This window comes from Drosophila elegans, unplaced genomic scaffold (assembly GCF_018152505.1).
Source record: "Drosophila elegans isolate 14027-0461.03 unplaced genomic scaffold, ASM1815250v1 contig_149, whole genome shotgun sequence".
NCBI lineage: Eukaryota > Metazoa > Arthropoda > Insecta > Diptera > Drosophilidae > Drosophila > Drosophila elegans.
The window spans coordinates 5,103,132-5,130,790 of NW_024545513.1; the positions used below are offsets into that span (position 1 = coordinate 5,103,132).

The 27,659-nt window shown below is 37.7% G+C and overlaps 3 protein-coding genes across 3 annotated transcripts; 1 reads left to right on the plus strand and 2 right to left on the minus strand.

Moving 5' to 3' along the window:
• Positions 1-349: 349 nt before the first annotated feature.
• On the minus strand, positions 350-783 carry LOC121467973. Its single transcript, XM_041710804.1, has one exon. It carries the CDS (start codon positions 781-783, stop codon positions 577-579), a length of 207 nt encoding a protein of 68 aa, XP_041566738.1. The 3' UTR covers positions 350-576.
• A 66-nt stretch (positions 784-849) lies between these two features.
• On the minus strand, positions 850-26,415 carry LOC108136335. Its single transcript, XM_017257439.2, has 3 exons — positions 26,256-26,415; positions 1,275-1,548; positions 850-998 (listed from the first exon to the last, which is right to left on the minus strand). The coding sequence occupies exons 2-3, from the start codon at positions 1,327-1,329 to the stop codon at positions 850-852; spliced, it is 204 nt and encodes a 67-aa protein (XP_017112928.1). The 5' UTR covers positions 1,330-1,548; positions 26,256-26,415.
• LOC108136334 (cytosolic endo-beta-N-acetylglucosaminidase) lies at positions 1,939-8,711 on the plus strand. Its single transcript, XM_017257438.2, has 4 exons — positions 1,939-2,329; positions 5,556-5,793; positions 6,333-6,650; positions 7,402-8,711. Exons 1-4 carry the CDS (start codon positions 2,053-2,055, stop codon positions 8,579-8,581), a joined length of 2,013 nt encoding a protein of 670 aa, XP_017112927.1. The 5' UTR covers positions 1,939-2,052; the 3' UTR covers positions 8,582-8,711.
• Positions 26,416-27,659: the final 1,244 nt, after the last annotated feature.

Genomic DNA, 27,659 nt, shown 5'->3' on the forward strand with positions numbered 1-27,659 from the left:
AATATAATGATAATGATGATATAATAATAAACATCTTTTTGTATATTAACCCTTTTTAAATGCCCCTTGTTTTACAATCAGATTTTGTTTTGTTGTTATTGGAATAAAAATGTAAATAATAATAATAAATAATAATAATAATATTAAATGCAGCAATGGTGACTACTTTTTTAACTGATTTCTTAGTTCAAAGTTTATTTTTGTTGCGCCCCTTTTTAATATATTATAATAATTGAATTTAGTTAAACCAACTAATGAAAAAACTGTTAAAATTACAAACATCCGCTCATAAATAACTTTCACATTCCATTTAATATTGTATATTAATATATTTTATATTTTGGCAAATTCAGTAACATGGTTGGTTTTTTAAAGTAACTCTCTCTAAATATAATATGCTTACAACAATTTCCATAGGCGACACAAAAAAAATTCAACGCATTCAACTGCCTTGGGCTGCGAAGTGGTTTCCATAGTAATAGTGCTTGTGGTGGGTGGTTGGGTGGTTGGGTGGAATGGGGGTGCTTCTGTGGGTGGGTGGCCTTGGTGGTTTGTATCTCCCTTTGTTTAGCTGCGTCAGCCCCAGCTGCGGGCGCCACAGATGTCAACCACAGTCCAATGAATGACGGTGACGGCGGCTTGAGATCCTGGTCGCGGATGTCCTTCCTCAGCTCCTCTGGGACTGCCATCTCCCGCCTTCCCAGCACCCTCCTCCACTTCCACTTCCATTGCCATGGGAATGGGAATGGGAACGGGGATGGGGGTGGTCATGGGCATGGGCATGGGGATACTGGCCTGGTCCTGGGGACGCCCGTGCTCCTCCGTCGATTGGCAGGCCGCGTACAACAACTATGCGGTCACGTAGTACTCCCTCTGCCGCTTCTGGCACTTCTCGCGCGCAATATAGCACAGGGCGATCGTGATCAGCAGCACTATGGTCACGCCCATGCCAATGCTCACCCACATGATCTCCTCGTTGATGCCCACGTACGAGCGACCTGCAAAAGCACACCAATTAGCTTAGGATTTAAATTTCTAAAACGGTGCCAGAAATAAAATTAAAAGTAAGGAACATAAAAACAACATTTGGTTGCAATAAAATATTATACAAATAAAATTTAAATTAAATACAAAATGTTGTTAACAATTTTTGCACAGATGACTTAACCAGATTACGAAATAATATAAATTATTATATATTATAAAAATCTTCTCAAGTTTTAAAGTGGGTGATCAAAAAGGGCTGGCAGCCATTAAAGTCCACAATAACTCACCATTGTAGTAGTGATTGGAGTAGCCGGCTTTGCCAGCCACGCGACCCGCTGGCATTTTGCGAAAAGTTCAGCCAACTAATAAATTAAAATGTGCGTTGCTTTTCCTTTTTTCCTATTTGGCTCGTTGGCCTGGATATATGTACGAGATATTTGTTGCTTTTGCAGCTTTATCGGATATTTCCGGTTGTTTTCTCCGTGTCTTTTTTTAATTACAATTTATGTGTTTTGCTTGCATATCGCATTCGTGCAGGTCCTTGGGTGGCGCCAGTTTAGGCTAAAAAGAAAGAAAAATAAAAACATTAATTTTACGCTAAAACAAATGAAGTGACAAGAAAATGAGGTGAAAAAAAAATATTATGAATTCAAATTTGCGCGGGTCAAAACCAAGCGTTTTGCAGCACTTCCATTTCTTTGCGGGCATCAATGTTTTTTTTTTGGCGGAATATATTAATGTTTCATTGAAGTTTGAAATAAAACTAAAAAGGCCGAGCTTAGCTTCACGTAAATAAATTTCTTGACCTAAAATTAAGATTTCCTTTTAATATAATTTCTTTTTAAAATTAAAATCTATATTGCTTTCATTAGAGATGGATAGACATCGATGATTCCTGCCAAACATCGATGAGACCGATATTTTGAAAACATCGATGTTGGCATCGATGTTTCGCCACCTCTAGCATCAGCTGCTTAAGAAAATAATAATAAATGCAAATAAATAGTGACACTTTAACTGAATTCGATGTATTTAACATAAAAACATACGGTCTAAAAGTGCGAAATGGAAAATTCAGACCATGACAAGGTGAAAAACACCAACAAAGTAATCGGAAACAAAAAAATACAAAGTGAAATCGCAAAAAACGCCGGCGTTTTGGTCCCCAACGAAGAAGAAGAAGAAGTTGTTCCCAATGAGAAGAAGCAGTTGAAAGAGAAAGAAGAAGAAGAAGATCTGAGAGACGAAGAGAAGGAAGCGGTAAATTGCGCGGGCAAGAAAGAGACAGCTGCGGCCGAAATGCAACAACAAAAGTGCCTGGATGCAAGCACCTGTAGATGCCGTAAGTCCTTCTCTGTCACACCGAAACTTTTTCATTACCTCTCTTTCAATGAGAGATAACGGTGAAAAATTTCCTAGCTCTTATCTCTAAAACTTGTTCATTACTCATCATACAAATTAACTAATGGTTTCCATTTCACATAGAAAAGATTTTGAATATATTCTGTATGTTAATTATACATATCTGAAAATATATTTTAAAAGTGGCATTGCATGATTTTACTTTTTCCTAAATAGCAAAGTTTAATGGGAAAAATTAAAAGATAAACTGTCTAAATAAATTTATTGTTAAATAATTATGCTAAATATTTTAGGATGTGTTATGATAATATAAATGATAATAAATTGAGATAGTCTAAATCCATTAATTGATACATATTTCTTATTTTTATACCCTTGCAGAGGGTATTATAATTTCAGTCAGAAGTTTGCAACGCAGTGAAGGAGACGTTTCCGACCCTATAAAGTATATATATTCTTGATCAGCATCACTAGTAGAGTCGATCTAGCCATGTCCGTCTGTCCGTCCGTCTGTCCGTCCGTCTGTCCGTCTGTCCGTCCGTTTATATGCAAACTAGTCTCTCAGTTTTAAAGCTATCTACATGAAACTTTCCCAAAAGTTGTCTTTCTATTGCAGGTAGTATATAAGTCGGAACGAGCCGGATCGGACGACTATAGCATATAGCTCCCATAGGAACAATCGGAAAAATAATTGAAAAAAATTATAACTTTGCTGTTTTTTAATTTTTTGTTTAGTTCTTCGACATATAGCAATGGTTAAATATTTCAGAATTATGGTTTAAATTTCATCAAAATCGGACGACTATAGCATATAGCTCCCATAGGAACAATCGGAAAAATAATTGAAAAAAAATTATAACTTTGCTGTTTTTTAATTTTTTGTTTTGTTCTTCGACATAAAGCAATGGTTAAATATTTCAGAATTATGGTTAAAATTTCATCAAAATCGGACGACTATAGCATATAGCTCCCATAGGAACAATCAGAAAAATAATTAAAAAAAAATTATAACTTTGCTGTTTTTTAATTTTTTGTTTAGTTCTTCGACATATAGCAATGGTTAAATATTTCAGAATTATGGTTTAAATTTCATCAAAATCGGACGACTATATCATATAGCTCCCATACAAATATTAAAAATATATAAAAGAACAATCAAATAATTAAGCTGCAAATCGTCATAGCTTCAATGTTTTTAAACATATACGCAAGTAAATCATAATTTTAATGTTTTCAAAAATATTTAATTCTTGCGATAGCTGCAAGGGTATATGAACTTCGGCTTGCCGAAGTTTGCTTTCTTTCTTGTTTGTACATATTTTGAATCCCAAACCATGTGCAATTTTATTCAGATTAAAACTTGTAATATATTCATATTACAATGATAATTTGAGTAACCCGTAACACCTTATTGCCAATCAAGAGCCGTTTAAGGACACCAGCTGTCATTTTTTCCCTTTTGCAATATCAGACCGAACGATAATGTCCAGACATGCGGCTCATTCGCATGCACCGCTTGTTCCTGGCCAGAATCCATATCCTGGCATCCGTGATAGATTAAAGTTACGCCCAGGCAAAAATTGCATGAAATTGCAACGCCCCTCGTCCTTTCCCTCTACCATCTATGCATCAGTTGCAAAAAGTTTTTCACAAAACACAGGGAGAAAAAATAATGTTCGGTAGACATTTTTCAAGGGTTTTATAGAAATCTCTACCAATACATAAGATGTTCGTATCAACATTTTAAGGTCCTTTATCAAGGTGCTTATAAAAGTTTCTTTGAATAATGAATTCTTACTGGCTTACGTGTCGTATGAGTAATTTCAATGCAAATTAAAAGCTTACATCAAAATTACTCATACGTTATGTATGCCAATGAGAATACATCACTCGATCCAATAAATTAATTTAAATCAATGTCTCAAAAAAGGGCAGCCATTAAGTCTGTTTGTGGTACAAATTTTAAGGGACTTCAAACAGATTTGTTTTCTTTTTTTCTCGCAGTGCAGCAGCGAACACAACTGGAAACGGAGCGTCCTTCCGTTTCCATTGCTGCTGCACATTCACTGCTGCAACTGCAATCGAAATGAGTGCGAAGGTCGCTTTTGACCAGACCCAAAGCCCAAAACCCGTTAGTGAAGTGGTTTTAACTCGGTTTTCGTCTTGAATAATTCAGGCCAAAAAATGGCAAACTAGAAATGAGTTTGAATTTTCGGGGCTCACGTACTCAAATTGGGGAAAAACCTGGCAGTTTGGGACCCCAGCGATATGGACGATTACGGAATCATTTGTTTTCGCTTTCCCGGGGGAAAACTTTAAAGGAAAACTCCCTGCGTGGTAATAAATATAAAGCGTTTGGCCATTATTTAACCGCGCATTTAGTGCAGTTGACGGTGCCGGCGGCACTGGCTAATTGAAAAGCGCCAACTGCAGCAAACGAGGGTTAACTTAACCCCCGATGCGAACACGTTTACTATGATTAACTGGCAGCTCACGGGTATTTACGGACCGCCTTTCTTTCTGGTTAGCTGCTGCACAAGCTCATTAAGATTGCTAATTTCCCCCTTTGTCTTGTGGCGTTCAGAAAATCGCAAAACTTGAGATATTACTGCAGACCACTGCGATTTAATATTCTTATGATTAAGAACATATTGGGAAATTGGGAATTTGGCTGAGTCTGCTATTTGTATTTATAATGATTTGCTAAAGTAAGATGTTATCAAGTATTTAAACACTTTATCATGGCTTAAAAGCTTTAAAACAGATGTTTAAAGGTCTCTCGAAACAACATAAATATTTTCTATGCTTATAAATACTAATAGTATCTTATATCGGAAACATACTGTTTAATTTTAATTGGGTACATATTAGGCTATTAATACTTTTTAGAATTTTATTATTTAATAAGTTCAGGAATTTGCATAATAAATGCATGTAATCGCTATTGAATTTATCAGGCGGAAATAATGTTCAGCTCGAGAGCTTGACCGTGCGACTCAGCCTTAAAACCACCCACATCCACCCATTGCCATTTGATTGCGGTCGCTGCGCAAATTATCGAGATAAAAACGCAGTGAAAAAAGCTGTGGGTGCCGCATTTTTATTCCTCATTGTCCACTAATTCCCCGAGCGGTTCGCATCCGCGGAAAGATCATAAAAAACAATGTCTGAACGGCGTCGGACTTATATTTCCTCCTCCCTGGCAGCTCAACTGGAGGCGGAGGCCATCAAGGACAACCGCCAGCTGCTGGAGTTCCGGGTTCGGAGCAGGGACATCGACTGGCGCCAGTATGTCCAGCCGCTGGACACCGCAGTCCGATCGGGAGCGGTCTACTTGGAGCGGCAGGCGGACTTCGTGGGCAGCCACCGGCAACCTGTGACCGAGGCCAATCGCAGAGAGCTGCTCGTCTGCCACGACATGATGGGCAACTATTTGGAGGATCGGTGAGTTTTCATACGGAAAAGTTCTATAAGCATACTACACTATAATACTTATAAGTAAAAAAAAAGGTAAAACTCCTCTTAAAAAGGGTATTTTACAAGGCAATCAGCGTTACTTACAACTGATGTCAAGCAATCGGGAGCTTTGTGGAATTGGTATGACGTGGAAACTTAAGTATATAATATGTATATATCACAATTATTTTTGTTTGTTTTAAACATAAAATACTTATACAAACATAAGTTATTGTACTATAATAAAGATAAAGATAATTGTTAAATATATATATACTTTATAATAATCTGTATAATCTTTTAGAAAACACATTGCACTGTAGTTAGCCTTTTTTAATAAATAAACATTCGTAAGTGATTTCTAACTGATTTGAAACCATTTGATTCGTTTTGGAACATTACTATTAAATCGACAAAGCGAAAACTTCTAAGAAGGCTTTAACCAAATTTAAATTTAACTTATGAGCATTAGCAAGGGCCAAACTTTTGATAATTCAGTTTTTAATTGTTTTTCTCATTCCTTGCAGGCACTTTCACAGCTCGGAGAAGTACGACGACTATCGATTCGTGCACTGGTCAGCCGTGGATTACTTTTGCTACTTCAGTCACGAGTACGTGACCATTCCGCCCAGTGGCTGGCTGAATGCCGCGCACCGCCACGGAGTGCCGGTGGTGGGCACGTTCATCGTGGAGCAGCCAGGACGCCTGGAGGAAGTCCTGGCCAGCAAGGAGAGTGTGGAGCGGACAGTGGGGGCCCTGACCCGCCTGTGCCAGCACTTCGGCTTCGAGGGATGGCTGGTCAACGTGGAGGTGGCCGTTGCCCCGCGCAATATGCCCAATCTATAGTGAGTACTCTGTCAACAATTCATTCCGAATGGGTTTTCATAGTTCATAGTCCTTTGAATTGATAGGTAATAATCATATTACTTTACTTTGGACAACTTTTCGAAAAAGCACAAAAGTCACATATCGGCTGTCCAATTTATCAATGGCTTTTCCAATTCAATCCATCATGAGCTGTCGCAAAGTTATACTAGTTTTATGCATGTTATGCATGAACAACAAATAGCTAAACAATATATTAGTTTAAATTTACCATTCATAGGTCAAACACGTAACATTTTTATCACTGAATAATATAAAAAAGTAACCTGAAAAAACACCCAAACACCATTATGAAATTATATTAGTGCCAAAATTAACCAAAATGTCTTAAAATTAAGGAAAAAAGGTTTTTTTCCCATTGTTTTAGTCATTTGAATACTTTTTAGGTTATTTTGGTTCTTGGATGTTTTTCGAGGTCATATTCGAACATGTCCAAGTATCAAGACCAAATAGATACGAAATTGCATTAAAACTGGTATCATTTCTTATATTTTTTTTTCTGTGTACTTTGTTCAAAAACTGTTCCTTGTAAACCAAATTTGGTGTTTATATGTGTGTGTTTCATCAGTGTTTTTATGTTGTTAAATTCTAAAGAAATTTTAAAAATGTAAATATCTGATGCAACTGCAAATAGTTTTAAAAGCATGATATGTAGTTACCCTTTGACCCCTTTCTACTGATCCCATTATCCTGTTATCCCACTATCCCTAGCCGATTTGTCCGTGAACTGACCACCGCCACGGAGTCTCGTGTGCCCCACGGACGTGTCTTTTGGTACGACAGCGTCACGGAGGACGGCCATCTGTTGTGGCAGAACGAGCTGAACCAGCGTAACGTGGAGTTCTTCCGGCGCAGCCATGGGACCCTGATCAACTACACCTGGACCGAGGACCACTTGGAGCGGAGTGTCCAGCAGGCGGAGAAGGAGCAGTCGCCGCGGCACCGCGTCTTCATCGGATTGGATGTGTTCGGAAGGAACTGCAAGGGCGGATTCCAGAGTCGGCAGAGCATGGAGAGCATTGCGGAGAAGGGCTTCTCCGCGGGAATATTCGCACCTGGCTGGTCCTTCGAGACCCTCAATCGCTTTGGCTACAACATAAGAAATCCCAGCGGCGAGGAGCAGGTGAACTCGGCCTTCTTGGCCAGAAACGAGGCGTGGTGGGCTCGCATTTGGCCCACTTTGGCCACCCATCCCTACAGTTCGCTGCCCTTCTTCACGGACTTTTGCGTTGGCTCCGGGCGAGCGAGCTACGAGCGGGGATTGCGGTCGCCTGGCGAGGATCGACCCTTCTTCAATCTGTCGCGTCAATCACTGCAGCCCTCGGTGCCGCTGGACAGGAATGCAGTCCATCATTTCGAAGAGGCCTTCGCCGGCGGCTGCTCCCTTCTGATCACGAACTACGACCGCGCCTTCCGGCTCTTCGTCACCGACTTCCTGCTGACCCGCGGCGTTTTGCTCCTGGGCTATGCCTATAAAATCAATGGAAATGCCGCGGCCATCGACTTTGATTTGCTTCTGCGAGTCACTCCGCTGCATCGGAATGATGCGGATCTGTACCTCTTCTGCGGGGACTATCGTGGCGCCATTGTGACGCCACAGCGCTGCTATCTCTCGCCCTTGGACGATGTCCTGCCCCGCGCCCATGCCAAGCTGCCGCAGGACTCCAGATCGCTGGGCCCGGGCTGGCAGGTGCGCTACTACCTGGCCAGGTTCGATGGCCCTGTCAGAGTCCAGGATGTGGGGGTGAAGTGCCAGCGATCGGCGCAATCGACGGCGGAGGCCCAGTTGGGCGCCGTTTACGTGGAGGCCCTGGCTCTGGAGGATTTGACGGACTCGCGCACGGACATTCCAGTCTATGGCCGGAGCTTGTGGAGTGAGCAGCCGGTTTAAACACACAGTTGGTTAGAAAAAAATATCAATTTTTTTTACTACTTCTAAGAAATGCATTAACTGCATTAAAAATTAATTTCTTAATATGTATCTGTGTTCAAAATAAAGTAAAACAACGAGAAAACAAAAAGTTGTGAAATACCTATATTTCTCTGCTAAAAGTTTATAAAGAAGTTTTTACCACTGGGAGATAAATTGGTTGCTGGCTTTAAATTTTTTTTTTTTTAATTCTTGGCAAACAAACCTTGGCTATTTACGTTCAGAAACTATCAAAATATTTGTTTTTAAAAATTTATAAAAATGGCTTTTCCACTAAAAATATAAAGAAATTAGAAACAAAGTCCACATCTTTATTGTTAAAATTTGGCAAAGGTCCACAATTAGGAGGGTTCAGAAAAAAATGCAAAACTTGCATTTTTGTTGAGATTTTTCAAATAAAAATGGGCTAATGGCATTATTAACAAGATTCAATTGTTAATATATTTAGGAAAAGGGTCTTGCTTTCAAAATTGTTTTTCATCCAAACTAGAGTACGTAAATCATCTTTTCTCATTCCGTTCGGCTCATTCCACTTTCTGTGGCCTTTGCCATTGGCAGTCTTTCACTTGTGACGAGTTTTGGCGGGTGACTCACGCATCCTGGGCCTCCTTTGGCCCTCCGTTCTGCCAGAAATTGACTTCAATCGTTTAGTCACCGCTCCTGGCACTTGGCCACACCATTCAACTACGCTTCACTTCACTTGGCTCCGCACCAGTGTCCCTCAAACCGCACTTGGCAGGCTGCCAAGTTGGCTGGCCTTAAAAAGTGACTTTGAAACTGTGATTTTGGACAAGTTATGCTTTTTTTGAATGGTTCGACATTTAAAGGAATTTTTAACATACTTTAAGGAAGTTAACAACAATTCAGTTGCAGGTTACTCAGCTTGTGTTATTTTAATTGCATACTTTATCGATTTACAATTTTCTATGGCTAAACCGTTTAATATGCCTAAATTAAACACTTGAAAATGGTGTTATTTATCTAATAAACTAATGATGACTAATTTGTATCCTTTATGCTTAATGTTTGTCATTATTTTGGTAGGATAGCAATTAGCGTTTGTTTTCTGCTACATGTTAATGCATATAAAATGACCTAATCATTGCTTGAAATCCAGATTAAATGAGCCAGAAAACAAAGTATTAAACTGTGCTTAATTTAAAATGGGTGTATTTATTTTGGAACGGTTCGTGACCAACTGACCGCAAAATTTGCATTTAAATTTGCTGCAATTTGAGCTCCAACACCTTTAGGACCATCCACCTAACCTTGGTTGGGTAATTTTTTGACATTTTTAATGCAGATTTTCAGACAGCACACGCTGTTGACATCATTTCTGTGTGCATGACAGCATCTGCCATTCCCGGGTCTTTTCCCCCAGTTTTATGCCGTTTTATTTGTTTAGTTCTCCGCTTTCTGTTTGACTTTGGCTTTGGCTTTGGCCTTCCTCTTCAGCGGGGCTGCTTTGAATTTCCGCGCCTTTTTGGGGGCGCCGAAGCGGAAGTTGAAAAAATGGGGGGCATTTCCGGTCGAGCGGGGTGCTAAGTCATTTTGCTTCTGCCTTTGCTGCCTTTCATTGTGAATATTATCCCTCTTGCTGGCTCGGTCTGTCAGCTCTTTGCGAAATTTATGTTCGACTGCCGCAATTAGCCACGCCCAACGCACACTCACCCCGCCCCTTCTGGCCAGCGCCCATTTTAGCGGGACGAAATCATCCTGCCACTGACCGCATTTCAAAGTGATTAACGTCATCAGCCGGAATGCATTGATTTGGCTGCGAATGTTGCTGATGGAAATATGATGCGAAATTAGAAAGATAAAATCCATCAAATCGGGCAATTAAAGAAGGTGCACTTAGAAATATCAAAACTGAAATCTTTATTTGAAGTGACAACTAATATAACTCTGAAATTTGACTCAACCAACTTACTTATAATTTTTAAAAATTTAAAAATAAATGAGTAACTTAATTGTATACTCGCACCCAGAATAATATGAACAAATTCTGTCTAAAAAATAACAGAGTCATCCATTTAATTTTGAAATTATTATAACATTATTTTTAATATCAATTATTTAAGTATTGGCTTTTAAAGAACCTTCATATTTAAGTAGTGAGTGTTAAAATTATTTTGTAACTTTTACAAAATTAAACATTGGGTATTGATGAACTTTCTTTCTTGTGCATTTCCAAATCCTTTTCAATTGCAGAGCTAGTTTAATCACTCATGGACCCTCATAAACGCGCAACTCTTTAAATTCTCCCAGTGGTCGGGATCTCATATTTAAGCAATTTATTGCTACACAAAACCAGAAAAAATGGGGCAAAGCCCAAACAAGCTTGGGGGCCTGACCTAGATACGAATTTTTGGTCAGAGGATTCCAGGACAGGTGGCACACAAACACAGCTGCCCTTTAATGTGGATTTTTGGGCTGGGATTTTATGCATTTAAATGGAATTGTAAATGCAAATGGAAATTGAAATTGAATATGCCAGCAGGTCGAGATGTGAATGTATCTGTCGGCTGTCCATTGTATCTAGAAAATCCAATTTACGGTTGGTCCGAGGTCTCCGGCTTTTTGCTCTCTGATTTAACCTGAATTGCAAATGAGGCGGAACAACCGATCAGCGTTAGTGCTAATATATGCAGTCTCAAAATATTTAAAAAAATATTTCTTACAAATGTTTCATTTTTACAAATATTTGTGTAAATTGATTAAGCCCAATTTAATTTCAAAATTTTTAATTAGTTTCATGCAAAGTATGCTCTAGTTCTTAATATATAAGTAATTGAAATCTTTAAAATATTTATTTAAACCTCTTGCCCTTCCATATATCTCAGATTTCAATAGGTATAAAATCGAACAAAAAAAGGGGCAAGACAAGAGCAAGCACTTAGCTGGCCATGCAATAATAAAATATCTTTTATTGCCAATTGAGTTCCTTTTTCGCCTGCGGGAAGTGTGAGTAGGAAAATGGTACAGTCGTTTTAGTCTCAGTCTCAGTCATTTTCCCCTCCATTTGGGCAGCCATCAAAGCCATATTTCCCGGTGGAGCTTTTCACCCTAATTGCCGTATCCGGTTGCAGATTGCCGGAGATGGAAGAGAATTGTCGCCGGGGCGAAATCGAATTAAAATCAAGTGTGTGGCGATATGCAATTTTAAATTACGTTCACGCACAGCAGCTGCCACGCCTTCTTCTCCGTTTTGCGTGTGTGGGCGTAAAGGCCTTCATTAATGTGGCCAACACGCACACACACTAATGAGTTCTCTGATTGTCTCGGCTGCCGCATCAGCATAAATTAAAGCCTACCATTCGGGCGTGGCTTTAATTACTCCCACCGCCCGGTGGCAAAGTGATCGAAACCACGGACAAAAGCCCACAAAACCCTGTCCTTTCAGCCTTGAAACTCATCAAATTCCAATAATAATAGAAATCGGAATTTTGCTGGCCAAAATCAAAGGGTCAAAATACCCTTTAAACAGCCCTTTAGCGAGACGTAATGGAAAATAAATGAGTGTGAAATCAAAGTTTGTATATTTATAATAACAAATTTTTTACAACAAGAGTTTTCTACTTAATGAGTTCTCAAGCGTTTTTGTAAACATTGATTTATCATAATTCACTTCTCTTGGCCAAAAAATGAATCAAGTTCTAAGACATACTATAATTAAAAAATAGAAAAAATAATTCATTAATGTAAGTTTTTTTTATAATTAACACTTTAATATTTAACAATTTGATGTTATAATAACACTAATTGTTTCACTTCTCATGGGCAAAAATTTCATAAATTTCTAAGATATAATTAAAAAAAAAAGAATATTTGACTTAACAAAAAACGTAAGAATTCATTTTTTAGCAGACTTTTTTCCAAGACTTAAATCAACTTGCAACAAAATTTAAAACAATGCAATTTCGCATAAACATTGTCAACTTGAGCTCTTGTATGCTAGATGTTTGTTTTCAGGATGCTGGGCCTAACCCTTCTGGCTGAAAACCCATTAATGTAAACAATCGCTGCTAAACTTGCTCTTGGCTTCGCTTAATGGCATTCAATTTGGCCCAAACCCAACGTCAGTAGGCTCAACATAATTTGGGTCAAAATGGCCTTTGCGTTTTGGCTTCTGCCTCCTGAATTCTGACTCCTGAAACCATGCATCAAGTGTCGGACAGGACATAACATGAATATATGTTGCCTTGCTTGCTAACATGGTCTTCAATTTTCATTAGGCTTCCGTGATTAAAGTCCTCAGCTCCATTTCAATCGATGATGGCAGAGCGAGTCATAGATTTCCGCTGTGGCCACACCACAAGTCCACTGGCGAATTTATTGGGAAATTGGGTGAAAGTGAAAATGCGATTTAATGCAAGGCCGTCTTTCTGTTCATTTCCCCCAAACATTTTTCTCCTTTTTCGCAGGCAGCAGAGCGTCAAATCCTTGAGGCCTGAACTCCTTTTTTCCTCAAGATATGTGTGTGTGTGTTTGACTCTCGCGGCGCCTCATAACTTTTCCACATGGTCAGAACAAAAAAAACCAAATAAAAAACAAAAAAAACAGCACGAAAGCAAAAAATATTTCGGCCCTGTATTTGGTTTTCCCTTCTCGTTTTTCCCCATTGCTACAGCCAGAAAAAAACCAAAAAAATGTGTAAAAATGCATTTGCGGCTGGCTTAGATCTTGACATACTCTCTAATGAAAATTAAGCTTTGGAAAAGTAAGTTAAGTTTTCTAAAATAAATTCAAGGAGAGCGATAAAATTAAATAACGCGATAAGCATATTTTAAAACTCTTTAAGAGAAAGTATACTGAAAAAATAAAAGTGTTTAAGAGTTAAACAAAAGTAATAAGCTTTTAAATCGCTTTGAAAACCAAAAAACCCTTAAACCAATAAAAACAGGATATGGAGAAGGTTTTCTGAAGCATTTGCTCATACAGAAAAACTCATTTCTCTTGTTTGTCGTCGCCGCATTGGCTAAACATTCATTATTTCGCCTTGGGTGTGACGACCATCTGTCTCGCATCCATCCGCCATATCCTTCCATAACCGTATCCTCCGGATCTGCCGACTATATCTCGACTATTGAGCAATATATTTTACTGACGCTGAGCAATTGTTTGCGTTTTCGCATTCCACTCGGCAATCAGTTGGGCAAACAGCAGCCACCGAAGGACGAAGGATCAAGGGTTTATTATGGCTGAGCAAACAGATGGAAAATGCAACAGGCACAGCAGCACCTTGGATTTAGAAGACATTGTGATTGTGTTTGCTGAAAGGCAATGCAAGTTCTCTATGTTGCTAGATACAAAATTGTATTTGGATAAGTCCAAATGTCTTTATAGTACATATAAAAATGTAAAAACATTGTAGAACTCTTGAAATTCTTCTGCATTTTATTGTTGAGTAAGGATTTACTTGTTCGGAATTTCAAAGGAATTTGTGTAGATAATATATCTCTTCTTTTTTCGATTCAGTTCCTTCCAAAATCTGGACAGTGCATTTGCTTTGCCAGTTCAACTTAAACTGATTGCAAACAGCTCAACGTCACTCAATAACATGTCATTTATCAGGCTGACAAAGAGTCTTAACTGCAACCCCTTTTTCAACGACTTTTCCGAAAAGATTTTCCTCTCCCTCTTTCCGCGTCTTTCATTGTTGTTCCTGTTTTCAGAAATAACCTTGACTTGGTTACCAAATACCCTTACTTATTAATACTTTGACCATTCAATTTTAGAGTGCAATTATTATAAAATAATATATTGGCTTAAAGAAAAAAACGTTTTCTACCCCCCATAAACCGTACAAAGTTTATATGTTCTTCAAAAGTATCTACATTCGAGTTGCCTTTTTTATAACAGGGCAATAAAATACTCGACTTTGGCAATTTATCTTATGTTTTTTTTGCTTGTTATGTCAACCCTTTCTTAATTTTTAATGGCCTCATCAATTAATTGAACCATCTCAACTGGGTACAAACTTGGCTTGTTGGCCAAGTGATTTGCAGTCAAAAGGATGTCGCTTTTGCTGTCGCACAGTTTGAGCAGCACTTTGACGTCAGTCGCTGTCCTTGTTGTTTGGCTATAAAAAGAAAACATCATCAGGGCAAGTTTTGCCAGTGCGAAAATGATGTGAAGTTTCCTCCACTCTCAGACCACTCGCTTTTCCGCTTTTCCCAACTTTGTGTTGATGAGGAAAGGCAAGGAAAACACACATATACACAGGGATAAAAATAGGGCTTTATGTCCCGAGATTTTACTGCATAGTACGTCTTAGTGCTATAAATTTAATTCACGCATCTCAGCAATTTACCACCTAGAAAATACTTCGTCGCCTGCTAAATTTGATTTTAAATCTACACTTTAAACATTAATTTTTAAATTTAAATAGATTGCAAATCAGGCGTTTAGAATTTCTATAACACTTTAAAAGTAATATTAAATATTTAAATCTTGATTCGAAAAAGCATTATTTTTCATATGAAAAAATAGTACAAATTTTAAAACAAACTTCAAAAAAGTTGATTTCTTAACTATTGTAATCTCTTGGAAATTAGTTACGTAAATTATTTTTAAATGGAGTTGTAAAAAAAATTCTAATTGGATTTCTCTTATAATATTTTTTGATTTAAACTACTTTTTTTTTACATTTCTATGATTTCGGTGTACTTTGTGGAACAGCGTGTGGAGTTTGTTTATTATAATGGGTTTGTTGTTTACGAGACACGCACTCTTTCATAATAGAAAACTAAAGTTGGCTGACGTTTTTTTTGGGGCGAGGTCTGAAACTGTAACCGAAACGTTGCCATAAATAAGGGCTCAAAGCAGCCAGCTGTCTGGTCGTCTGGTCGACTGGCCTATCTGCGTCTCCTTTCTCGTCCTTCGCCCGTACATGTGTGCCCGAGTGTACGAGGATGTCCTGGCAGCGGTTCCGACGTGACCGAGTCGAGTCCTTCCATGTGGCAGCGACATATGCAAAAGGCCGGCATAAATCAAAGGATCTTCGGGCCCGAAAGGGCAGGAGTGGTGCTATCATGCGCTGACACTGACTAACTGTCAGGGACCAGGATGCCAGGACATTGTTGCCAGGACATTGTTGCCAGGACGCCAGGACACCAGGACATCAGGACACCAGTTACCCAGATATATACCACTTGCCAACTGCCTGTCCCAAAAAAAAGGTCAAAGCAGGCTCCGGTTCTCCAGAAAACAGGGCAAATGGTGGGTGAACCAGCCGGAAGTCAAACGGTAAAGTTGAAGGTCATCAAGGATGCATGTGCAACCGGAAGTGGGCGCAGCAGGTGGCCCAGCCCCAAAAGGATAATCCTGCATTTGCACCAAGGCCGCTGGGACTTGTTGAAGGACTCTTAAGTTGTGTTTAATACAATAATCTCTCTATTTTGTGTTTTTCAAATATTAAAAAGCTAACTTTATTAAACTTTATTTTAAGTTTAACAAAATATATACAAAATTTTTAAAATATTATGCTATCTGGATGAAAACATTGACTTTATGTTTGATAAGGAAAACGTTGCATTTTTATGTTAAATACATAAACAAATATTAAATATTTTAAGAGAGGTTGTATGCTTTTATAACATCAGTTTCATCATTATTTTTGTGTTATTTTTTTAATAAGAACTTCAGTCTTTAAAAGTTTGGTTCAGCAAATAACATTTGTTGCTTTAAGCGAAAACTAAATGTTGTTTGATGTTTGTAAGTGTGTTTCACAGGAACTGTACAAGATAAACTATGAAAATCTTTTTGTATTATCTATTTTCTGCTGAAATTTGTTTTTCTCTGTACCTTTTCCCCCCAAATATTATCTCACCTGAAGGCAAAAAAGTTAAGCCAAATTTATTGTGATTGATGCTATTGCCCAACTGTTTGTGTTGGCCAACTTATCTTGACGGTAATCGCTTAACGCAATTAAATCATGTGTGTGTGTGTGTGTGTGTGTGTGTGTGTGTGTGTGCTGAGGTGTGTGTTCCCGATCGAAGGACTTTTCCAACTGCCAATCACCTGCTCAATGTGTCATCCCGAGTGACATTTTGCGGCTATGTGCGTTGAATAAAATATATTTGGCCAACGCCCACATTTCAATGTCGACAATGCAGTTTTTCCTTACTTTTCCATCGCTGTCTGTTTCAATTAAAAATTTTCTCAACAACCCTGAAAAGTAGGCAGTGACGTACAAAAAATAAATTTTTGTCGCCAGCCAAAAATGAAACAAAACTTTTTAAGTGACATTTGCCAGCTCAACGCGGCGCTTTTCTCCTTCTCTCTTAAATTATTTGCTACTTTTGGCAAAACTTTCACCCTCGCCTTAGAGCTCGCAAAATGCGAATGAGAATTTCCAGGAATAGAACGCGCATTTTCCGCACTTTCTTCTAAGCAAATGGCACGCTCTCCTTAAAAATTCTTATATCCGTTTCCTTTTTCTGATTTTGAGAAGGTCTCATTGTGTTTTAATTAACTTTCCAACTCCATTTTCCATTTTCACAGTGAACAGTGAAAAGAAAACAAGAAATTTGAAAATTTAATTTAAAATGCACATTTGATTTTCACAATTTTTAAAGGTTTTCAATAATGTAAACCCTTTACAGTATAAAATGTATTATTAAAATTATATATATATATGTAGTAAGCACTAAAATAAATTTTGAATATATATAAGACAAATTAAAACTAAGGTGGAAGTTTGAGAATTTAATAAATGATAGGATAGAGTGGGGCCACGGGTTGTGTGCTTAAATCTGCAATAACATATATAGTTTGCCCCATGTATGAACACCGACCATGTCAGCTTATAATAACTGACCAGAGAATTCCCAGCGGGACAGGATAATAATGGCCGGCGGATGGGGGTTCAAGAGGAGCCCAAAATTAATTAGACAGATTCTGCAACAAATGTGGCAGCTGCATTGCGAACTTTGGGCCAAAAGCAATTCGCAAAACCAACGGATGAGCTCCAGCAGCAGCACCAACAAACTAATGACCAGGGAAAGTTGCAAATGTCACAGCATCAATTCCAATGAATAATGCAGGAGAATTATGCATTCTGAATGCAAAACTTCTGCAGTAGCTTAACTAAATTCGGGGATAGCTTACAAGACGACTACAACTTCCGGAGACGTTTAAAAACAGTTATGAAATTTATACAATTAAGAGATACTAACAAAAGTGGTTTTATTTTACTTGACTGGCGTTTTATATGATTACAAATAAGAAATAGAAACTAGTTTTCTTGACTGGCAATTAAAACGATTTCATTTATTTTCTTAACAAGAATCTTCACAAATACAAACTTTTAAATGAAATAGATTTTTTTAATGGCGCACAATACGACAGTTGACAAATCATATATTTTGTCAACAATAAGCTAACAAATTAAGAATCTTAGAAAGCAAATGCTTGTTTTAAGGACTGTCATTTGTTGGGGTCACTGCAAAGCGAAGCGACTGGGACCCCTTAAATTAATGCCCTTGACTTCAGGGGAACTTGAGTAATGAACTCCGCTCGAGAATCCAGCCAAAGCACTGCCAAAAGAACTGCTCGACAAACAATTAGCAGCCAAATGAATTGTAAGATTGGGATGACAGGGAACAAGTTTCCGTAGGTTGGGGGGACTTTTACGGAATTCTCTGCTTTTCTCGACACTTTGGACGGGATTTGTGAAGTAAGTAAGTGGGTAAGTGAGTAAGCCGTGCTGACGTCAACACCAAGTACCTGCCACATTTTATGCATGTAAGCAGGTGACACGGCCAGCAGTATACAAATTGCCAAGTTCTACACGAGTGTCAACAGGCATTTGTGGTGTTTTCTCCGCAAGAAACTTGATTTTGACCTTTCGTATCTGGATAAGCCTATGAATGCTAAATTGGAATTATCCTAGAAACTTTTAAGCCTTTGTGTTATGTATGAATGGACTGCAAACTTTGTTACTTTAAAAACACCATAGTTACTGCATAAATTATGTACCAATTACTGAATTAAATCGGAATAAATAATTGAACGTACATTTATCATCAAGCTTTTTGGCTGACTGAACAAAATTTAATTGTAAATGCTGAACAATTTTTGAGCCTCTTCACAGACCAAATAAAAATTTCACTTATTTTCCTGGCCACCACGAAAAATGTATGTCCTTGTTTGGCCAGGACATATTTGGGATATTTCGCCCGATAAAACGAAGGGCGTGGCTCGACAGTTGTCATAATGAATAAATATTATTGTCAATTAAAGTTTTTGTCTGCCTGATATATGCGGTAATTAGCTACTGAAAGCATATGATTGTGTTTGGGAAAACCTGGGAATATACACCATGAACAAGTGGTATATATATATGTAAGAAGAGCGTAGGCCAGGGTCAAAGGTGGCAGTAAGGCGTCTCAAGTGGTTTTCACTTTGTCCCACTTGGCTTTGCTTGGGCTTCAAAGTGAGTGCGTCTCTATCTCCCATTCATCCTGCGATTTCTTTGTCTGCACGGGGTCTTAACTGCTCGGCAATTGGGTCAAAATGTCGTTGGCTCAAACACACACTCGTGTGTGTCCGTAATCTGCGTCTTTATCTCCTGACTCGAAGGATACTGTTTGCTTTGAGATTCATACCGTTTGCCGACTCCTTCAAAACTTTTTGGCCCACTTTCTGCAAACGATTCGGTTTTATTTTTCCCCGCTTCTCACTTGTCGTGAATACTTTATAGGGAAGTTCTTAAATGAAATCATGGGCCATATTTACCTTCTTTGGCTGAGTTTCAGTTTCTTTTGGATACTTTCCAAGTACTTGTTTGCAAACTTAAAATAATATACAACTTTAAGCTAACAAAAAGAAGGTCAATCTTTGGAAAAGTACTTTATAATTTAAAAAGTTCCAATTAATATTTATTTAAATTATACTTTCACCATATATTTAACCTTAAATGATTTTATAAGTACAATATTTTGAATATTTTATTCTTATGTTGTTTAAATACTATTACTGTGAAAGTTTTTTTGAGTGAATTCTACTCGTGAATAAATTAAGTTTAAAGCTAAAGTTATTTTCTTATGGCAAAAAGTTTTCCTTATGTCCAAGATTAGCATACTCAAATCTGCAATAAAAAAACTTATAGCCCACACCAATTTACATTTATTCTTGACCATTTTTATGACTAAATATATATGTGATGTTCACTATAATATGCCATCTTAGCAGATTTCCCTGGCTTTCATCATTTTATTTTGTTTTGTATATATTTTTCTTATGGCCAGGAATTGAGAGATGTCTTCCGCCGCCTTTCCGACTTAACTGTTATTTTTATTGTAGTTTTGGTCGCTGTCTAACGACGTCTCAAGTGCTTACAAAGCTGTCTAGAATCCCAGAGACAGGACCCGTCGCTCCCTGCACCTCCCCTCTATTGTGGCTGAACCTCCGGCAGCACTTTTCCATTTTCCATTTCCCGACCACAGGGCCACCACCCTTTTTAAGGCCACCCCTGTTTATATTGTTCTGTTTTGCATTATCTGCAGGTTTCTGCACAGATGCCTCCGAATGAACGACTCAAACGACATTATCCCACTTTTAATGCGCTGTATTCAGTGGCGTTTAAAAGGCCAATTTTCGGGGATAAGTCCAAACATATTTTAAGATTACTTGCTTTACAACAAAACATAATTTTTATAAAAATATTACACAATTTTTAAAGAATTCGTGAAGTAAAGAAACAACATTTTAAATAAACTTATCTGTTATATGTATGTATTATCAAAATATATTTAACATATATCAAAAGAAACGCTTAAATTAAAGAGCATTTCTTATAATACCTATTTTTTAAATTTATATAAATACACCTAACATATATTGAAAAAAGCTTAAAGTCCCCTTAAAACCAATCCCTGATTTGAAACCCCCTTTTGATGTTCTACACGGGATCCTATTATTGTTGCAACTGTTTACAAAGCAAAAAAGTTGCGGGCGAAATAAATTGTGGCTCGATAATAGAAGCTGAAAAATTGAGAAAATGGGAAAACCCTACACGTGTCGATTCGCAAAATTGCAAACTGTGAAAATTCGCCCGCCCAGAAATCCTTGACAACCCGAAACAGGGGCCTAGATAAAAAAATAAAAAGGAGGAAAACGATGTAAAGTTCGCCATGCCGGTCCAAAGTTTTCTTTACGCAATCATCATAAATTAATGACTTTCAACAAGTGGCAACAGCAATTGTGGAAAATGTGGAAAAACCGAGAAAGTGTGGAAAAGAAAACTGAGAAGGTGAAACTTTTCCGAGAGCAGGGCGGTTGGAAAAGCGAGAAAATCTCGCCTGGTTGGTTTTCAGTTCATAATCCTTTACCTACGTTTGCTCCTCCAAATTTGCTGCTCCTTATAAATTCTTTTCAAATATATAAACCTGATCCTCACGAGTGCCCACTTTTCGAAATTTTGATTGACCAATTATGGATTAGGTTGGCCTGAATTTACAATGGTCCGTGGCAAAACACTGAGAAAAATTGTTCTTAAATTGATTAAAACAAATTATTGAAACATATCAAATTCAAATTATAAAGTTTATATTATAAGTGTGGAATTTATTATTTTTTAATAGCATTTTTAAACTACACTTTTTACTGTCTTTACTTGGGCTCAGGGCTCATGTTTAGCATTTCAAACAACTGCCAAGATGAGATTCAATTAAGTGATGTTTGTTGAAATTAATTTAAATAAAATCTAGTTTAAACCAAATCACATTTGAATACTTGAATATGTACATAGTTTCATTCAGTTTAATCTCTGTGTGAAGTTATCTTTCAGTTAGCAAGACAGCAGTTTGCTGAACCGAATTATGTTCGTGCATATTTAAAATACCTAATGAATTTTATGAAACTCGACGTTGTCTGTTCGAGTTTGACGAGCTACACGGAACGTTCTAAGGGGCGTGGGAAAAAGCGTCAAAAAGGGGGCGGGGCAAGGACACACACCGTGCCTGTTGCTGTGGCAATGGCGGTGGCGATGGCATAATTGAGGAAGCATGTACTCCACTTTGGGGAGTCTCTGGTGGTGAAAGTTATACAAATGAAGGGGGCAAATTGGAAAATAGTTTGGTCTGGTGCTGGGGTGTTGAACAATTTGGCCAACTATCTCCCTACATCCTTGGCTGATTTTTGGAAACAATCTACGAATGGTACACAATTAAACTCGGGAAAATGTTGTCTAATTTTGTGGAGCTCTGCCGGGGAAAAGCAATCTCTGTAGTAAGGATTGCCCGCTGATTTTCCACGACTGACTCGCAATTAAGGCGGGGCAAAGGTGCAAACTACTTTAAACCGAAAAACGTGATCAGTGTTTGTTATGAATTAAAGAAAACCTTTTTCTTAAATGCACTTGCATGGTATAGATAAATTAGCTTGAATGGCAGAATTTATTGCATTGAAAATTAGAAAAGTGGCACATTTATGTGAGTTTGGACTTGCACAAAAAAAACCATTTGCACCGCCATTTAATTTACAAACTAAATGGTCCTTACCATATTTTGTTTACTTGATTTTAAATACCAAAATTTGTTAGTTTCACTAAACCTATAAATAATAAATTATATGCAACATTAAGGAAAAGTCTCTTGTGTGCAGTGCGAAAACACTTTAAAGCTAGATAGAAACGAACAATAGACGTCTAGGAAAATCCGTCAAGGAATGGGAAGCATGCGACATATAACCGTGAAGAGAGTCAAGAGAAAGCGGTGGAAATTCTTTGGCCGGGGAAAAGCCCACAAAGAAAGATACGAAGTCGCCCTTTGAGAAAATCCCATCATAGAGGAATGAAAACTGAGGGGGTCTAAGGAAAGGTAGAGGCAAGATGACTTGCCCCTCGGAAACTTCAATCAACTGGAGATTTCCGCCTGAAACTTGCAAATGACTAACATTTGCCACCATTGGGAGAAGCATTTTTCACTACGACTACAACCAAATCAATCATCGGATATAAATATACATAGAAAGTATTCCAAAAACAAGCAATAACGATAAATTGCTAACAAAATAATTCCCTTAAGATTTGAGTGATTTCCATGGAGACAAAATATTTAATATTTATTTTGAATGTAACGATAAAGAACACTAAGTGTTACACTCACCCTGTGTCAAAACAATTAATAGATGTTTGCAATATTTTTCTCAGTAATGTTTGTATAGACAAACAAAATGTAATCATTTTTAAAATAATGACCCCTTTCCATCTACCGTCAGAAATTAAAAATGAATTGTATCTTTTAATCCGCGCTGTCGAGGAATTACGCCAAACAATTGGCTGTGACTGCACCCCCGCTTAACCCATGATTCCCCAGAGAAGCCCACAAAGATATGCAACAGTTAACAGTCCGAAGTCTAATTTAATTGGCTTAGCCTGAGCTCCGGGCTTTCGGCTTAGGGATCCTCCACTTTACAGCGCTGACAGTCGAGAGTCGACAGTCGACAGCCGACTTGGGGCATTAACCTCCTGATGGCCGAGGGGGTTACCATACGACCGGGACGCCGAAAGCATCGTAAAACGCTGCGTATCAAATTATCGTTAGATTTATTGCCCGCCAGCGAGGCAGTTGCTCCTATTCTACATTTTTTTATGGCAGCAACCAAACAGCAGAGAAAGTTGTTAACAAAAAGTTATGGGAGGAGTGTCCGAATGACAGTTGGACTGCATGGCTCTCGATTTATGCGTTCTTTTGATATATGAATATGTAAAAACATACACCTGATAAAACAAAAACATATTTTTAAAGTCTAAACAAAAAGAGAGCATATGTAATACATATAATTTATTCCGTATAAATTGTAAATATTTAAATGGTAAATATTTTTCTTATGCCACAAAATATATTGTCAAAATGCAAAATGTTTCTGCTGGCCATTTAATTCCTGTAGTGGAATATTAACATGACTAGGCCTTAAGAATATTTTTCTAAGAAGGATGTTTGTAGAGTTGACAGAAAAGGATAAACTACAATTTTCAGTTTGTTTTTATTTTAGCTCTTAAATAGCAGCAATAATTGATTTTAGTTGAGGCTCTTCGCCAGTGATATGTGTGGTACTTGCCAAGATTCCATCGGCTATTGGCCATTTGCAGTTGATGCCAATGCAGCTTTCAATTATGCATGCGTTGCGACAGGTGGTGCCCTGAATCACTCGGCAAGCGTCATGAATTTTTCATGATCTATGCAACGCCTCCTGCTGCCTTTTTCTGAATTTCCCAAACACCGCCCTGCATTTTCCAAACCCAAGCCCAAGCCCCCATTCCCATTTCCATTACGTTTTCCGACTGGCACACACACGTTTAGCTGGCTAGTGCGGATGATTGGAGCGGCATTATGCAGCTCTTTTATCCAGCATTGAAGCCAATCAGTCAGGAGGCGATGGGCGTGATGGCAGGGTGGAAAGGGGGCGTGGCAGGTGCATTGTCAGATGCATTGCACTTCACTTGGCTGATTACCAAAACGCTGACGAAGCCCTGACAATTGATAGAGGAAATATGAGAAAATGCAGCGATGTGGCTCAAATATTAAGTATACGACGTATGGGCCGTCTGTCATTGTCTTCTCCAAATACAGGAAGTGACAATGGAAATGGTATAGCTGCAATAAGCAGATAGTAAAGCACCAAACTAATTGGCAGTTTGTCTTACTCCTCTAGGATTTCAAGAATTTTCCATCAGCTTTACATTTAATCCTTTATAAAGAACCTAAAGCTGCTTATACCAATTATATTTGTTTGTTTGAAATTACAAAATAAATTTATATATATGAGTGTCGTGCGTTTCCATATATTACTTAAGACAAATATTTCATTATTTGTTTTTATTTTTTAATCTGCTTAGGTAATGTATTTCTATGAACAAAAATATTTAAATGTAAATTAATTGTTTATGTATTTAATTTTTAAAGAGATATATATATATACACTTTTGATGAGACTGTCAATTTAGATTGTTTGCTGTCATGCTAATAAGTTTTAGTTAAAAATAAAATATTATGAAATTTAATTGACTTTTAACAAGAAAGAAAGCAAACTTCGGCAAGCCGAAGTTCATATACCCTTGCAGCTATTGCATGAATTAAATTCTTTTGAAAACATTTAAATTATGATTTACTTGAGTATATGCTGAAAAACATTGAAACTATGATGATTTGCAGCTCAATTATTAGATAGTTATTTTATATTTTTTTAATATTTCTATGGGAGCTATATGCTATAGACGTCCGATTTTGATAAAATTTAAACCATAATTCTGAAATAATTAAACATTGCTATTGTCGAAGAACTAAACAAAAAATTAAAAAACAGAAAAGATATAATTTTTTTTCATTTATTTTTCCGATTGTTCCTATGGGGGCTATATGCTATAGTCGTCCGATTTTGATGAAATTTAAAACTTAATTCTGAAATATTTAACCATTACTATATCTCGAAGAACTAAACAAAAAATTAAAAAACAGCAAAGTTATAATTTTTTTTTTATTTATTTTTCCGATTGTTCCTATGGGAGCTATATGCTATAGTCGACCGATTTTGATGAAATTTAAACCATAATTCTGAAATATTTAACCATTACTATATGTCGAAGAACTAAACAAAAAATTAAAAAACAGCAAAGTTATAATTTTTTTTCATTTATTTTTCCGATTGTTCCTATGGGAGCTATATGATATAATCGTCCGATCCGGCTCGTTCCGACTTATATACTACCTGCAATAGAAAGACAACTTTTGGGAAAGTTTCATGCAGATAGCTTTAAAACTGAGAGACTAGTTTGCATATAAACGGACGGACAGACGGACGGACAGACGGACAGACGGACGGACAGACGGACATGGCTAGATCGACTCTACTAGTGATGCTGATCAAGAATATATATACTTTATAGGGTCGGAAACGTCTCCTTCACTGCGTTGCAAACTTCTGACTGAAATTATAATACCCTCTGCAAGGGTATAAAAACTGATCGAAATTATGTGTAACTTTCGTTAATGGCCAGTATTATTAAATTATTTGTATATGATTGTATTTTAAATAATTAATAAATACTTTTTTTCAAAAGTATGAATTGCTCTTTCTAAGTTGCTGATAAACTATTGTTGTTAATAATAGCTTAAAATGTTTAAGTATTCTTACTCAATTGGGTTTTATAGCTTTTTATTTAGCTACGAAATACATCCCTTGTTATTGCAACTTTTATATGCGGTTGATAAATCCTATTTTTGATTTGTGGTCACAACAACTAGGCCCCCAAATCCCCATCAAATGTCGAAGTAATGACTATGCCAAGCGTGTGTTGGCATAAGCCGAAGGCATTGGCACGATTAACCCACGCGTGATGACAAAAGTCCACAAAACTAAGATGAAATGGGGCAAAGACACTCGGGGGCCTCATAAAAACGCCATGTGCGGAGTGGAAATCTTTGTTGCAATAATACGTACGTACTGGACCGGGACAAATACGAGTGTAATGAAATGAAAGATTCATGTTAATGGCTTTCGGCTATTCCATAGGTCCATCTATCTAACTAACTATGCAAAGTGTTTTGCACCGCAAAAGCGAGGCACACAATGCCGAATAAATAATAAATCGGCCAGGGATCGCCAGGAAGGGCGTATGACAATCGCTCACCTCCAAAAAAAAGGGCCAGACAACGCCTTATCCTTTTCAAATGTTCAGCCGAAAGTTGGCGCACTTTCCGTACCGGGCCAACGGGGCGTATGTGCGACACGGCGAGGCGAGAATATCAGAAATCCGGAATCAGATATCAAGTAGCCGACAGCGAAGGCGACCTGCCACAAGGCGACACAAAAGCGAACTGAGGCTCCCCATCCGGCGACTGGTGGCCGCCACAGCCACATGGCAATGATGCTGCCTTGCACGAAGCCATAAACTTCGGCTCCGAACGCTCGGCTTTCCGAGTTCCCATCAAAACAGGGGGAGGGGGCAAGGATTTCTCAGTCGCGGAAGGATATTTCCCGGCTTGGGCACACATTCGATGGCGGAATATTCGAGCAGGTCCAAATGAGCACTTTCAAAATACAGCTGGAAAACCTTGTATTTCGGTTAGAATTTAAAACTTACAGACCTTAACTTAATAAACTATTTATTTATACAATTTACTAAGTAAACTATTTACTTAGAAATATTTATAAAATAAATTATTTACATATACAAAATTTACTTAACAAGTTTTAGACTTTTTAACGTTTATAACGGAAAATTAAAAAAAGTTTATATAATACATCAGATAGTATATTTCAGATCAACACCGTTTTTTTTACAGATATTTTCTCAAGAAAATGAAACTACAATATATATTTTAGATCAAATTAAAAACTGACAGGTATAATGCATTTTTTCACCTTCCGACAAAGTCAATTTGCCGTGGAATTTGTACAACTTTTCCGAGCACCTCTGTTATTAGGCGTAAACTTGAGGCCTGCCTCTGGGCCACATTGACACTTGAACTCTGTCCACGCAAAGTCCGGCTAATTACCCTAGTGTCCGTCCGTATTCGGTGACACTTGGCGGCACGTTGGCCGTGTCCTTGTGGTCCGTCCTTGTCCTTTGTCCCTCTAAAGAGCCCCCCACTTGGACACTTTTCCCAGCGTTCGTTATCAGTGGACACAAAGTCAACGTTCAGCGCCAGGTGAACTCAATTTGCACCTGAACAAGCCAGCCACACCTGTGCATATAATTTTTTCATGTTCATGCACTGAGAAAAGAACTTAAAATGAGAAATCAATTTAAAATACTATGATACCTATTATAAACTTATAAAAATAAAGGTATACAAATTAAGCATGAACAAGATCATGTTTTTTAAGCCGATTTAAATTAAAAATCCGTTTTTTAATACACAAATTGCCATGCTTAAAAAATACAAATTGTTCGAAGCTTACCATTTTATTTATTAAGATTCTACCTATAAACAGCAATTAAATACGATACCTATATTTATATTTAAATATTAAGTTGCAGTCAGCTTAGACTTCTTTGTAAACGTGTGAGCTTAAGCGGCAGAAAGTTGCT